General features: G+C 32.9%; 1 protein-coding gene across 1 annotated transcript in view; it reads right to left on the reverse strand.

The window, feature by feature from the left end:
• Positions 1-3,581: 3,581 nt before the first annotated feature.
• Positions 3,582-15,446, reverse strand: part of LOC142353430 (retinol dehydrogenase 12-like) — a 58,120-nt gene continuing 46,255 nt past the window's right edge. Inside the window, exons 4-6 of the mRNA XM_075405664.1 lie at positions 6,330-6,465; positions 4,554-4,755; positions 3,582-3,901 (exon numbers count right to left, since the gene is read on the reverse strand). Of these exons, the coding sequence (XP_075261779.1) occupies positions 3,781-3,901; positions 4,554-4,755; positions 6,330-6,465 (459 nt within the window). The 3' untranslated portion in view covers positions 3,582-3,780. The remainder of the gene's footprint in view (positions 3,902-4,553; positions 4,756-6,329; positions 6,466-15,446) is intronic.

Consider the following 15,446-nt stretch of genomic DNA (forward strand, 5'->3'; position numbering starts at 1 on the left):
GGATAACTGTTTCTCAGCCTATAAAGCAAAAACTATAATACAAAACAATTAACATATCCAGATACACTTTTTTCGAACGCTGCGCAGTTTCCCAACTACACTTTCTCTCAATTGGACTTGTCAATAATCAGAAAAATCGACAAGGTAACAAAATGAACTCATAAAATATGCAATTATGCTCAAAAATAAAAAAAAACTGAAGCGCGCGTAGTATCAAAACAAAGAGACCATTAGTTGAACATAAAACCGTTACGGACATTAATTTGAAACCCACAGGAAATCGTTTTCTGTCTGTTTTTACTGAGACTGCGCCCGAAGTTGAGAAAAATAAGATAAAATAGTGGCAAAGTTCAAAAAATAACCGATATTTTCTTGAAACAAATATATTCAAAGTCATAACAGACATTAGATAACAACTAAAAGAATTTTCTAGGTTTATTTATACCTCCTAAAAATTAACTGGATCTTCAATTGGGGACTATAAATCATTGGGCTACAAAAAAGAAAACAAATGAAAGCAAAACAAGAAGTCCAAAAAATTTTTTCCAAACACAATTGGCCAGAGCCATAAAATCATGAGCGTAACTCTGGTACCGTAAAATAATCTCGTTGCTCCTCGATTATTGTAAAAAGAATCTGTCATTTATTGAGCACTGATCTGAAAATTTTGTCAGTATTATTCATAAAAAAACGTTAACATAGCGGAAAAATTTTGAAAAGAAATATCGCTCCCCATTAAAATCTAAAACAATTTTTATCGTAAGGATCCATGGCGCGATCAAGATCAACCAAGATATTGCAGCGCGTCTAACAAAATACTCATTTGTTCAAATGGTTGCTAAATAGATCAAGTTTTGACATTTTTCAGTTCGTCAAAAATAAAAATGCATTTCGTATAATTATCTAGTTTAAATTTGCAAAGAACTGAAAAATTATAATTCCTGAGGACTCTCAAGGCCAACGGGAGTACAACTAGCTCAATTGTCAGCTTAAAAAGAATAGGGCAGCAGTTTTAAGTATCTACTTCCAGCAAATTTTAAGCAAGTGGGCTAAAACAAATTTGGTCCCAAATTTGGCCCCGAAAAAGTCTGAATTTTGAAAAATTTAGCAGAAATTCACCCCAAAAAATCGGATCGAACAATTGAGAAACCCTCCTCTATCTTTAGAGATAAAATCAATAACACTACAGTTATCAAATTAGGTCAAAAATACCGAAAAAGTGAATAAAAACAGCTGATTTACGTCTAATATTCACAGAACTTTAAACCGCGATAGCTCCCTGTATAAAGTGAAAAAACAAAAAATCTTTTTAATTCCATATTCTACGCTGGACGGGCTTTTTAATGATACCACTCACAACTCTCTACGATGATTATATCGATCGGCCAAAATTGTCTGAACAAAAAAACCCATTGGAGTATATAGTTCCTCCACCACTAAAGTGGGTCGGAACAATAATCGCCATCAAATACAATCCGTCAGAAGTATAGGCCTCTCCATAACAATCAAACTCACGTAATCAATGTAGATGCCAAAATGATCATACTGGTACTGTTTTAATGTATTTATTCAAACGGCAATGCCATTTATGAGCAGGCTATGTGAATCTATTTATTTGAAGCCGCTGAGATCTTCTGGCATAAAAATGTCGGAGTGAGTTCTGCAGAGTCACGTTTCTACTACCGGAAATACGCATTCTACAATTGATCAAATGCCAGAAAACTCTGGAGTTTTAACTCCCGCCTGTTTATAATGAAATTTCTCGCATTTTAAATATAAGGCCAAAAACTCGGCAATTTAAAACTTGCATGTGCGTGTTTCAGAAATTTCTGATCAAATTGTCTATTAAATGAGTTGCTTGCCTAACTATTGTATATTCAGACTACAAGCGCTTTTCGATTATCTTTGCTGTTCTCGTTTTAATCGACAAATACCTCAAAATATTAAAAATCTGTAATAAAACATCTCTTTAACTTACAAGACTACTTAACTTTTCATTTCATCTACTCTGACAGCTGCGCAATCAAAACTCTCCATTAGTAATGTTCATTAGATCAGTTGTACAATTAAAAATTCTTTTGGAAGAACTTGCTTGACGCTTAAAAACTTTACAGACCTTTCAGACAGCATGTTTAGTTGCTGCGAATTGTTATATGATGTCATTTGTGTTTCTCGCAACCCAATACTGAACCAGATTTACTCCGGGAGAGAATTCCATGTAGTCAACGATGGTAAGCTAACAAAAACTATAATCTTAATACGTTATTGATTCGTAGCTTATCTCCGTCTCGAATTGAGCATTTGAGTAAAACAGTTGAAAAACAATTCACCCACTGTCATTATACCCAACGTCATTATACACAATGCACTTTGACAATTTCATTCAATAATCATACAACTTAGCAGCCGCTATTATACGTAAGTTTTTAATCTCAAGTTCTGTTGTGATAGTTTTATATCAAGTCCCACGGGCCGCTGAGGCCCAGCTATGGCCATTAAGTATGTTAAAACATACGCGTAATAGTAACTGCTAATTTGCAGTCGGATTATTGAACAAAAATATCAAAGTGCATTGGGTATAATAGGGTTACATGACAATTTACCGGTTGCATGACAAAAAGCCAAAGCCATTATACCCAATTTATTCCCTTTGATCTTTTCGTTCAATAATCCAATTACAAATTAGCACTCGAAATTAAAATCATGTTTTCTCACATGTTTTCTGTAAGCTGATAGTTTAATCCCATATTCGGTTTGATAGTTTTATATCAAGTTCCAAGGGCCGCTGAGGCATGACCAAATGCACTAACTAAATATTATGTTAATTACTCGTTCTGGTAGTTTGAACGTTAGAATAAAATATTGGGAATATTTTGGGTATTTTGTCACATTGGGTATTTTGGAATCGAGTATTTTGTCCTGACACCCAATTTACCCAATGCCATATTACCCAAACTGCCATTTTACACAATGTCAACTTTGATTTTTTCGTTCAATTTTCCGATTACAAATTAGCAGTCGCTATTACAAGGATGCTTTCAAATAATTATGTGGGCAATAAAATCCCATGTAGTGTTGTGATAGTTTCATAGCAAGTCCCACGGGCCAGTTAATTATATAGTCGGATAAATAGTCGTTCAGGAAATTTTAACAATAGGATTTAACAATTGGCATTTTTTGTAAAATGGCAGGTCGGGTATAATGGAATTGGGTAAAATGGCGTTAGGGCAAGTTGTCTTGACACCGAGAAAAATATGGAATCATGCGAGAACTCCCCAAATTTTTGTTTAAAAGGTCTTTAGAATCTTTAATAGCGTTTTATAAAAAAAAATCTTAACCATAGAGGTACAATTTTTGATCTGCTGATTCACTTTACTAATGTTTGTTGAGGTTACCAAAAACATCGAGATAAACTTTTAAAAGCAATTTGCTATTTTTCTTAACTTTTACCAACTATGGTAACTGTGACTTCAGGCACAATATTTAGTACTACCAAATACTAGCACACGGCAATATTTTTCCGCCAAATATTCTGCCGAAATATATACATTGCACACATGCTTTCGAAAAGAAAAGAAGTGAAGTACTGTTAAATTACAACAACTTTCTAAAAATATTTGCAGTGCATTTTATAATTTTGTGGAAAAGGGATAAAAGAGAAAGCACTAACACCAAGTTTTCCATTATATAAGCAATCCAATAATTGTTCGCAGCTCAACTCATAATCGCAAATCCCCTTAACAAGCGATACATACTAAACAATATAGCCCGGTTCTAAACTCATTGTCCCGTTTCTGCAGTGGCCGAGTAGCTCACAAGTTCTTCGCTCTTGTTCCACAGTCGAAGTGCGTCATCCTCATTTGTACACTTTGCCGGGATTTGAGTGATCGCTCGACAGTCACTGAAATGCATGTTCACTATTTGAAAAATGAGGTGGTGAAACTTCCTCCAAAAGGAGAACTGGTTCATGCCATCTAGCGTCAGTAATCATCCCTCCCCTGCCCTTATCTCCCACTTGGTGTGACAAAGGATATATCTAGCTAATTTTGGCAAATGAGAATTATTTGTGTATTAACAATGCTGCCAATTCGTTTATTATTCAAAGATAATAAACGAATATTATTTATAGACCTCAGATGTGAAAAAATAATAGAACTGTTTTTCGTCAAATTCTACGTACGTTGAGTTTAACTCTGTGAAGAAGCCAAGGACTTGTGCGAGATAGTCACCGGACAATAGATCAACAACAGAAAAATTGACAAAAAAAAGATCGAAAATTAATCTCTGTTCTCATTGGCTGAAAATAACTGTTATTTGCAAGCTGCCATAAAATTACCCCATCTTTCCATGCCTCGCGAAAAATGGCCATGCCTTAGCGGCCCGTCGGACTTGATATTAATCTATCGTAACTGAAAAAATATAACAACCGAACACATTATTCGCTGTGTTTTAAGTGAGCGCTTAAATCTTATTGGCCAATACGCAGTTTTAATAATTTTTGATCCAATGTACTAGAACCGTGCGAGATGTGGAATGTCGCAAAATTATCTTACGCGAAGTAGAACCCAGACACATTCTCCACTTCTGGTGAGACAGAGAGATATATCTGAGTCTGTGCTCCGTAGTAGGGCGTCTTGAACATGAGGAGGACAAAAGGGGCGAAAAGGATCTTCTTCCAAATTGAGAACTGCATATGTCTTCCCAAGTTTGTCATCACTAAGCCTGGGTGACAACAGTTCACAGTTACACCTGTACCTGCAACAAAATGTCAACATTTTTTAGACAATTGTACAGCAATTACATAACATAGCCGGCAGATTGCCGGAAAATAGCCGCGACAGACGCTTGTGACCTTCCATGGAATTGAAACAACTAAAGAAATAAGACAGCCAGACTGACCACAAGTCCTTTAATAGACTACAAAACTTTTTTGGGTTAGATTCGTAAAGACATTTTTATGAGACACATACGCTCTATAAGCAAAGAACCCTAATAGAGCTTTTTCAAAACTAATATTCGAAATCAAAGCTCAAGACTGTAATACTCAAGAATTAGGGCATATGCGTTTGGCACTACTTAGAAGCACACTGTTGATCATTAAGTAGTAAATGTTCTTGACTGGAGTAAGTCACGCAATTGACCTAAAAGCAGAAAAAAAAATGACGTCACGCACAAAAATTTCAACTGCAAAGCAGTAGAAGTCACTGAAATTGAAAAAGTCAATGGTCGCAAGAATCAAAGAATCATCGGTGGAGACGACGAATTAAAAAACATAGCCTGAAGAATTCTGGAAACGACTCGACGAGTCGTCTTCGTGAAGGAATTGCTTATTAAATCAATTGTTTCGTACTACGGCGACTACTAACAACAAAAAATATTCAGTCAAAAATGAAGATCGCCCATAAAACCAACTAAACTAAAAATTACATAACTCCTATAAATAACAAGCCAAATTTTTTTACGCAATTGAAAACATCAATGTACGCAAGGCGCAAAAGTCAAGCCATGTTCTTCTTTATTTTGGAAGAAAAAATTGAATACTGCAAGAAATGGCTAAAAATTGTTTAAAAATTTATCAATTTCCGAAATCGAATCACTATATTGCAATTTAAAAAAGTAATCAGTTGGTAATTAATTGCACTTTGTCGCTGTAACTATAACATTAGTTGTCGCTTTAAACCACAACGAACGCGCTAAAACTAAACAATGACAAAATTTAATCAAATCGAAATTAATCATGGAAAAGACTAAAGAGACAGAACGATATTCAAACGCAAAAACTCATATGTTGCCAAAGCAAGACCTCAGAAAATTTGCGAAAAACGAGTGTTGTTTAAAATTTGTAAAAACAAATTCAAAGGAAAAAGACAAAAAAATAATAGTTCCGATCAAAAATTTTCAATTTAATAAAGGCAGGGCGAACAAAACTATAGGTCTTAGGAGAATGTTAGAAAGAAACATGCTATAATATGGAGAATACATGCATTGTGAAAAAGATTAAAATTAATTCCCACTTTCTGAAAAATCAAAAAATAAAATCCAAAATTAAACTCTATAGACTTTCAGTCGACTCAAAAAATTTTTTTTGATGAAAATGCTCTTCTAAAAAGATGGTTTTCTATGTAATTTTGCAATTTGAACGTTTAATTTTGTTGACCATTGTAGTTTCACTCAGATTCCGATCTTACTTTATATTGGTTTTTACTAACTAACATTTTTTGATAAGTTTTGAAGGCTTTGAAGGACTACCCGTCCTCTTTAAATATCGATTGCGATGGACATAATCTACCAGGGAGGAGACACAGTTACATACAGAAACATTAGCGTACCTTTGAGTCGTTTGGCTAATTCGGCAGTGAATAGAATGTTGGCTAGTTTGCTCTGTCCGTATGCTTTCCAAGGCATGTACTCTCTGTCCAAGTGGATGTCATCAAAGTGGATCTGGGCTGTGTCTCGAATGCCAGCCTGCCGAAAAGAGGTGAAATAAATAACAGAGCAACAAAACTGAAATCGATTTATGACAAAAGACCTCTCTGTCTGTCCCAGTTTTATACATCCGATTAGTCAAATAGTTAAAAAATAACCGACAAGCTGGCTCTATCAGAAAAAAAATTAAAACATTCCATTAGTGATAGCCGAATCCAAATTGTATGGATGTTTTAATAAGAACCGGAAAAAAAATATAACTGAGATAAGACGAGCTATGGTTCTGGGACTTTGCTTATATTGTGGGTTTAAATCAAGCTTTCCAATTTGGACAAGAGTAACACATTTGGCTCACGTCGAATCATCGTTATATTTCTCGTAGAAGGTTGTAATTGGCATCAATAAAAAATCATCGAGCCTACAGTATTTTGATTAGTTTCTAAAATGATATATGGGGATTTATCATGATAGAATATGAGCCATTTCCAGCAAAATTAGAATCGAAAAAGGGATCATACGAAAAAGTTTTTCGCCTGCAACAATTTGCTAGTCACAATCTTATTCTCAGAAAGTTGAAGATAAAAACAGTTTGACAAAAAAAACTTGGACCGTTGAGAACACTAGAATACTTTGCCAGTTTTTCTTTTAGCGATTAGGCTTTTACGGAGCATGACTGAAAATGGCTACTGGGTTTAAAATATTTAGTTCTACAGCCAACAAACTTTGCATTGGAAACTTCTTAAAGTTACAGTCTAATTCCTCGAACTTAATGCTTAAATTTTTCTCAAACATTTTTTAAAACGTTTAATTTTTAATTTAATTTAACATATAATTTAAAGTTAATTTAAAATTTTTTTAACATTTCGCGCAAGAATCAAAAGTCAGATTAGAAAATTACAAGGAACGGTCAGTGCCTCTAACATTCATTGAACACAAAAGTAAAACTCTCAATCTCAAGAGTCTTTTCATAGCTTAAAAAATGAAATCAGAATTATCTGTTATTCTCTTTTAATAAAAAACGGTCAAAACATAACTGAGAGATAAGACGAGCTATGGTTCTTCTGCTTTGCTTATATTGTGGGTGTATATCATGCGTTCAAATTTGGACATAAGTAACACATTTGCCTCACTTTGAACCAGGTTGTTCTGTCCGGAATTCTTGGTGAGGGGAAGTATAACAAAATTTACACGTTTTTTTTCGCTCAGACAGTTTGGCCTGATTGTTATAATTCTCGAAGAAGGTTGTAATCAATAAAAAACATGGAGCATATAGTATTTTGATTAGTTTCTAAAATGAGATATGGGGATTTATCATGATAGAATATGAGCCATTTCCAGCAAAATTAGAATCGAAAAAGAGATCATAAGAAAAAGTTCTTCGCCTGCAACAACTTGTTAGTCACAATCTTATTCTCAGAAAGTTGAAGACAAAAACAGTTTAACAAAAAAACTTGGACGTTGAGAACACTAGAAAACTTTGCCATTTTTTTCTTTTAGCGATTAGGCTTTTACGGAGAGCTTGACTGAAAATGGCTCCGGGGTTTAAAATATTTAGTTCTACAGCCAACAAACTTTGCATTGGAAACTTCTTAAAGTTACAGTCTAATTCCTCGAACTTGTTGCTTAAATTTTTCTTAAACATTTTTTAAAACGTTTAATTTTTAATTTAAATTAACATTTAATTTAAAGTTAATTTAAAATTTTTTTAACATTTCGCGCAAGAATCAAAAGTCAGATTAGAAAATTACAAGGAACGGTCAGTACCTCTAACAATCATTGAACACTAAAGTAAAACTCTCAATCTCAAGAGTCCTTTCATAGCTTAAAAAATGAAATCAGAATTATCTGTTACTCTCTTTTAATAAAAAACGGACAAAACATAACTGAGAGATAAGACGAGCTATGGTTCTTCTGCTTCGCTTATATTGTGGGTGTATATCATGCGTTCAAATTTGGACATAAGTAACACATTTGCCTCACTTTGAACCAGGTTGTTCTGTCCGGAATTCTTGGTGAGGGGAAGTATAACAAAATTTACACGTTTTTTTTCGCTCAGACAGTTTGGCCTGATCGCTATAATTCTCGAAGAAGGTTGTAATCAATAAAAAACATGGAGCATATAGTATTTTGATTAGTTTCTAAAATGAGATATGGGGATTTATCATGATAGAATATGAGCCATTTCCAGCAAAATTAGAATCGAAAAAGAGATCATAAGAAAAAGTTCTTCGCCTGCAACAACTTGTTAGTCACAATCTTATTCTCAGAAAGTTGAAGACAAAAACAGTTTAACAAAAAACTTGGACGTTGAGAACACTAGAATACTTTGCCATTTTTTTCTTTTAGCGATTAGGCTTTTACGGAGAGCTTGACTGAAAATGGCTCCGGAGTTTAAAATATTTAGTTCTACAGCCAACAAACTTTGCATTGGAAACTTCTTAAAGTTACAGTCTAATTCCTCGAACTTGTTGCTTAAATTTTTCTTAAACATTTTTTAAAACGTTTAATTTTTAATTTAATTTAACATTTAATTTAAAGTTAATTTAAAATTTTTTTAACATTTCGCGCAAGAATCAAAAGTCAGATTAGAAAATTACAAGGAACGGTCAGTACCTCTAACAATCATTGAACACAAAAGTAAAACTCTCAATCTCAAGAGTCTTTTCATAGCTTAAAAATGAAATCAGAATTATCTGTTATTCTCTTTTAATAAAAAACGGACAAAACATAACTGAGAGATAAGACGAGCTATGGTTCTTCTGCTTCGCTTATATTGTGGGTGTATATCAAGCGTTCAAATTTGGACATAAGTAACACATTTGCCTCACTTTGAACCAGGTTGTTCTGTCCGGAATTCTTGGTGAGGGGAAGTATAACAAAATTTACACGTTTTTTTCGCTCAGACAGTTTGGCCTGATCGTTATAATTCTCGAAGAAGGTTGTAATCAATAAAAAACATGGAGCATATAGTATTTTGATTAGTTTCTAAAATGAGATATGGGGATTTATCATGATAGAATATGAGCCATTTCCAGCAAAATTAAATCGAAAAAGAGATCATAAGAAAAAGTTCTTCGCCTGCAACAACTTGTCAGTCACAATCTTATTCTCAGAAAGTTGAAGACAAAAACAGTTTAACAAAAAAACTTGGACGTTGAGAACACTAGAATACTTTGCCATTTTTTTCTTTTAGCGATTAGGCTTTTACGGAGAGCTTGACTGAAAATGGCTCCGGGGTTTTAAATATTTAGTTCTACAGCCAACAAACTTTGCATTGGAAACTTCTTAAAGTTACAGTCTAATTCCTCGAACTTGTTGCTTATATTTTTCTTAAACATTTTTTAAAAAGTTTAATTTTTAATTTAATTTAACAATTATTTTAAAGTTAATTTAAAATTTTTTTAACATTTCGCGCAAGAATCAAAAGTCAGATTAGAAAATTACAAGGAACGGTCAGTACCTCTAACAATCATTGAACACAAAAGTAAAACTCTCAATCTCAAGAGTCTTTTCATAGCTTAAAAAATGAAATCAGAATTATCTGTTATTCTCTTTTAATAAAAAACGGACAAAACATAACTGAGAGATAAGACGAGCTATGGTTCTTCTGCTTTGCTTATATTGTGGGTGTATATCATGCGTTCAAATTTGGACATAAGTAACACATTTGCCTCACTTTGAACCAGGTTGTTCTGTCCGGAATTCTTGGTGAGGGGAAGTATAACAAAATTTACACGTTATTTTTCGCTCAGACAGTTTGGCCTGATCGTTATAATTCTCGAAGAAGGTTGTAATCAATAAAAAACATGGAGCATATAGTATTTTGATTAGTTTCTAAAATGAGATATGGGGATTTATCATGATAGAATATGAGCCATTTCCAGCAAAATTAAATCGAAAAAGAGATCATAAGAAAAAGTTCTTCGCCTGCAATAACTTGTTAGTCACAATCTTATTCTCAGAAAGTTGAAGACAAAAACAGTTTAACAAAAAAACTTGGACGTTGAGAACACTAGAATACTTTGCCATTTTTTTCTTTTAGCGATTAGGCTTTTACGGAGAGCTTGACTGAAAATGGCTCCGGGGTTTAAAATATTTAGTTCTACAGCCAACAAACTTTGCATTGGAAACTTCTTAAAGTTACAGTCTAATTCCTCGAACTTGTTGCTTAAATTTTTTCTTAAACATTTTTTAAAACGTTTAATTTTTAATTTAATTTAACATTTAATTTAAAGTTAATTTAAAATTTTTTTAACATTTCGCGCAAGAATCAAAAGTCAGATTAGAAAATTACAAGGAACGGTCAGTACCTCTAACAATCATTGAACACAAAAGTAAAACTCTCAATCTCAAGAGTCTTTTCATAGCTTAAAAAATGAAATCAGAATTATCTGTTATTCTCTTTTAATAAAAAACGGACAAAACATAACTGACAGATAAGACGAGCTATGGTTCTTCTGCTTTGCTTATATTGTGGGTGTATATCATGCGTTCAAATTTGGACATAAGTAACACATTTGCCTCACTTTGAACCAGGTTGTTCTGTCCGGAATTCTTGGTGAGGGGAACTATAACAAAATTTACACGTTTTTTTTCGCTCAGACAGTTTGGCCTGATCGTTATAATTCTCGAAGAAGGTTGTAATCAATAAAAAATCATGGAGCATATAGTATTTTGATTAGTTTCTAAAATGAGATATGGGGATTTATCATGATAGAATATGAGCCATTTCCAGCAAAATTAGAATCGAAAAAGAGATCATAAGAAAAAGTTCTTCGCCTGCAACAACTTGTTAGTCACAATCTTATTCTCAGAAAGTTGAAGACAAAAACAGTTTAACAAAAAAACTTGGACGTTGAGAACACTAGAATACTTTGCCATTTTTTTCTTTTAGCGATTAGGCTTTTACGGAGAGTTTGACTGAAAATGGCTCCGGGGTTTAAAATATTTAGTTCTACAGCCAACAAACTTTGCATTGGAAACTTCTTAAAGTTACAGTCTAATTCCTCGAACTTGTTGCTTAAATTTTTCTTAAACATTTTTTAAAACGTTTAATTTTTAATTTAATTTAACATTTAATTTAAAGTTAATTTAAAATTTTTTTAACACTTCGCGCAAGAATCAAAAGTCAGATTAGAAAATTACAAGGAACGGTCAGTACCTCTAACAATCATTGAACACAAAAGTAAAACTCTCAATCTCAAGAGTCTTTTCATAGCTTAAAAAATGAAATCAGAATTATCTGTTATTCTCTTTCAATAAAAAACGGACAAAACATAACTGAGAGATAAGACGAGCTATGGTTTTTCTGCTTTGCTTATATTGTGGGTGTATATCATGCGTTCAAATTTGAACATAAGTAACACATTTGCCTCACTTTGAACCAGGTTGTTCTGTCCGGAATTCTTGGTGAGGGGAAGTATAACAAAATTTACACGTTTTTTCTCGCTCAGACAGTTTGGCCTGATCGTTATAATTCTCGAAGAAGGTTGTAATCAATAAAAAACATGGAGCATATAGTATTTTGATTAGTTTCTAAAATGAGATATGGGGATTTATCATGATAGAATATGAGCCATTTCCAGCAAAATTAGAATCGAAAAACAGATCATAAGAAAAAGTTCTTCGCCTGCAACAACTTGTTAGTCACAATCTTATTCTCAGAAAGTTGAAGATAAAAACAGTTTGACAAAAAAACATGGACCGTTGAGAACACTAGAATACTTTGCCATTTTTATCTTTTAGCGATTAGGATTTTACGGAGAGCTTGACTGAAAATGGCTCCGGGGTTTAAAATATTTAGTTCTACAGCCAACAAACTTCTCATTGGAAACTTCTTAAAGTTACAGTATAATTCCTCGAACTTGTTGCCTAATTTTTTCTTAAACATTTTCTCAAATGTTTGACATTTAATTTAATTTAACATTTACTTCAAAATTAATTTAAAATTTCGCGCGAGAATAAAAAGTCAGATTAGAAAATTACAAGGAACGGTCAGTACCTCTAACAATCATTGAACATAAAAGTAAAACTTTTAATCTCAAGAGTCTTTTCATACCTTAAAAAATGAAATGAGAATTATCTGTTATTCTCTTTTAATAAAAAAACGGACAAAACATAACTGAGAGATAAGACGAGCTATGGTTCTTCTGCTTTGCTTATATTGTGGGTGTAAATCATGCGTTCAAAATTGGACAAGAGTAACACATTTGGCTCACTTCGAACCAGGTTGTTCTGCCCGGAATTCTTGGTGAGAGGAAGTATAACAAAGCTCACACGTTTTTTGCTGAGACAGTTTGGCCTGATCATTATAATTCTCGTAGAATGCTGTAATTGGCATCAATCAAAAATCATGGAGCATATAGTATTTTGATTAGTTTCTAAAATGATATATGGGGATTTATCATGATAGAATATGAGCCATTTCCAGCAAAATTAGAATCGAAAAAAGGATCATAAGAAAAAGTTTTTCGCCTGCAACAATTTGTTAGTCACAATCTTATTCTCAGAAAGTTGAAGATAAAAACAGTTTGACAAAAAAAACTTGGACCGTTGAGAACACTAGAATACTTTGCCATTTTTTTCTTTTAGCGATTAAGCTTTTACGGAGAGCTTGCCTGAAAATGGCTCCGGGGTTTAAAATATTTAGTTCTACAGCCAACAAACTTTTCATTGGAAACTTCTTCAAATTACAGTCTAATTCCTCGAACTTGTTGGTTAATTTTTTCTTGAACATTTTCTAAAATATTTGACATTTAATATAACATTTAATTTAAAGCTAATTTAAAATTTTTTTAATATTTCGCGCAAGAATAAAAAGTCAGATTAGAAAATTACAAGGAACGGTCAGTACCTCTAACAATCATTGAACACAAAAGTAAAACTTTCAATCTCAAGAGTCTTTTCATAGCTTAAAAAATGAAATCAGAATTATCTGTTATTCTCTTTTAAAAAACGGACAAAACATAACTGAGAGATAAGACGAGCTATGCTTCTTCTACTTTGCTTATATTGTGGGTGTAAATCATGCGTTCAAATTTGGACAAGAGTAACACATTTGGCTCACGTCGAACCAGGTTGTTCTGTTCGTAATTCTTGGTGAGACGAAGTATAACAAAATTTACGCGTTTTTTTGCTCAGACAGTTCGGTCTGATCGTTATAATTCTCGTAGAAGGTTGTAATTGGAATCAATAAAAAATCATGGAGCATATAGTATTTTGATTAGTTTCTAAAATGATATATGGGGATTTATCATGATAGAATATGAGCCATTTCCAGCAAAATTAGAATCGAAAAAGGGATCATACGAAAAAGTTTTTCGCCTGCAACAATTTGTAAGACACAATCTTATTCTCAGAAAGTTGAAGACAAAAACAGTTTAACAAAAAAACTTGGACGTTGAGAACACTAGAATACTTTGCCATTTTTTTCTTTTAGCGATTAGGATTTTACGGAAAGCTTGACTGAAAATGGCTCCGGGGTTTAAAATACTTAGTTCTACAGCCAACAAACTTTTCATTGGAAACTTCTTTAAGTTACAGTCTAATTCCTCCAACTTGTTGCCTAATTTTTTCTTCAACATTTTCTAAAATGCTTGACATTTAATTTAATTTAACAATTTAATTTTAAGTTAATTTAAAATTTTTTTTAACATTTCGCGCAAGAATCAAAAGTCAGATTAGAAAATTACAAGGAACGGTCAGTACCTCTAACAATCATTGAACACAAAAGTAAAACTCTCAATCTCAAGAGTCTTTTCATAGCTTAAAAAATGAAATCAGAATTATCTGTTATTCTCTTTCAATAAAAAACGGACAAAACATAACTGAGAGATAAGACGAGCTATGGTTTTTCTGCTTTGCTTATATTGTGGGTGTATATCATGCGTTCAAATTTGAACATAAGTAACACATTTGCCTCACTTTGAACCAGGTTGTTCTGTCCGGAATTCTTGGTGAGGGGAAGTATAACAAAATTTACACGTTTTTTCTCGCTCAGACAGTTTGGCCTGATCGTTATAATTCTCGAAGAAGGTTGTAATCAATAAAAAACATGGAGCATATAGTATTTTGATTAGTTTCTAAAATGAGATATGGGGATTTATCATGATAGAATATGAGCCATTTCCAGCAAAATTAGAATCGAAAAACAGATCATAAGAAAAAGTTCTTCGCCTGCAACAACTTGTTAGTCACAATCTTATTCTCAGAAAGTTGAAGATAAAAACAGTTTGACAAAAAAACATGGACCGTTGAGAACACTAGAATACTTTGCCATTTTTATCTTTTAGCGATTAGGATTTTACGGAGAGCTTGACTGAAAATGGCTCCGGGGTTTAAAATATTTAGTTCTACAGCCAACAAACTTCTCATTGGAAACTTCTTAAAGTTACAGTATAATTCCTCGAACTTGTTGCCTAATTTTTTCTTAAACATTTTCTCAAATGTTTGACATTTAATTTAATTTAACATTTACTTCAAAATTAATTTAAAATTTCGCGCGAGAATAAAAAGTCAGATTAGAAAATTACAAGGAACGGTCAGTACCTCTAACAATCATTGAACATAAAAGTAAAACTTTTAATCTCAAGAGTCTTTTCATACCTTAAAAAATGAAATGAGAATTATCTGTTATTCTCTTTTAATAAAAAAACGGACAAAACATAACTGAGAGATAAGACGAGCTATGGTTCTTCTGCTTTGCTTATATTGTGGGTGTAAATCATGCGTTCAAAATTGGACAAGAGTAACACATTTGGCTCACTTCGAACCAGGTTGTTCTGCCCGGAATTCTTGGTGAGAGGAAGTATAACAAAGCTCACACGTTTTTTGCTGAGACAGTTTGGCCTGATCATTATAATTCTCGTAGAATGTTGTAATTGGCATCAATCAAAAATCATGGAGCATATAGTATTTTGATTAGTTTCTAAAATGATATATGGGGATTTATCGTGATAGAATATGAGCCATTTCCAGCAAAATTAGAATCGAAAAAAGGATCATAAGAAAAAGTTTTTCGC

This window comes from Convolutriloba macropyga, chromosome 14, assembly GCF_964194025.1.
Source record: "Convolutriloba macropyga chromosome 14, txConMacr16.3, whole genome shotgun sequence".
NCBI classification, from domain to species: domain Eukaryota; kingdom Metazoa; phylum Xenacoelomorpha; order Acoela; family Convolutidae; genus Convolutriloba; species Convolutriloba macropyga.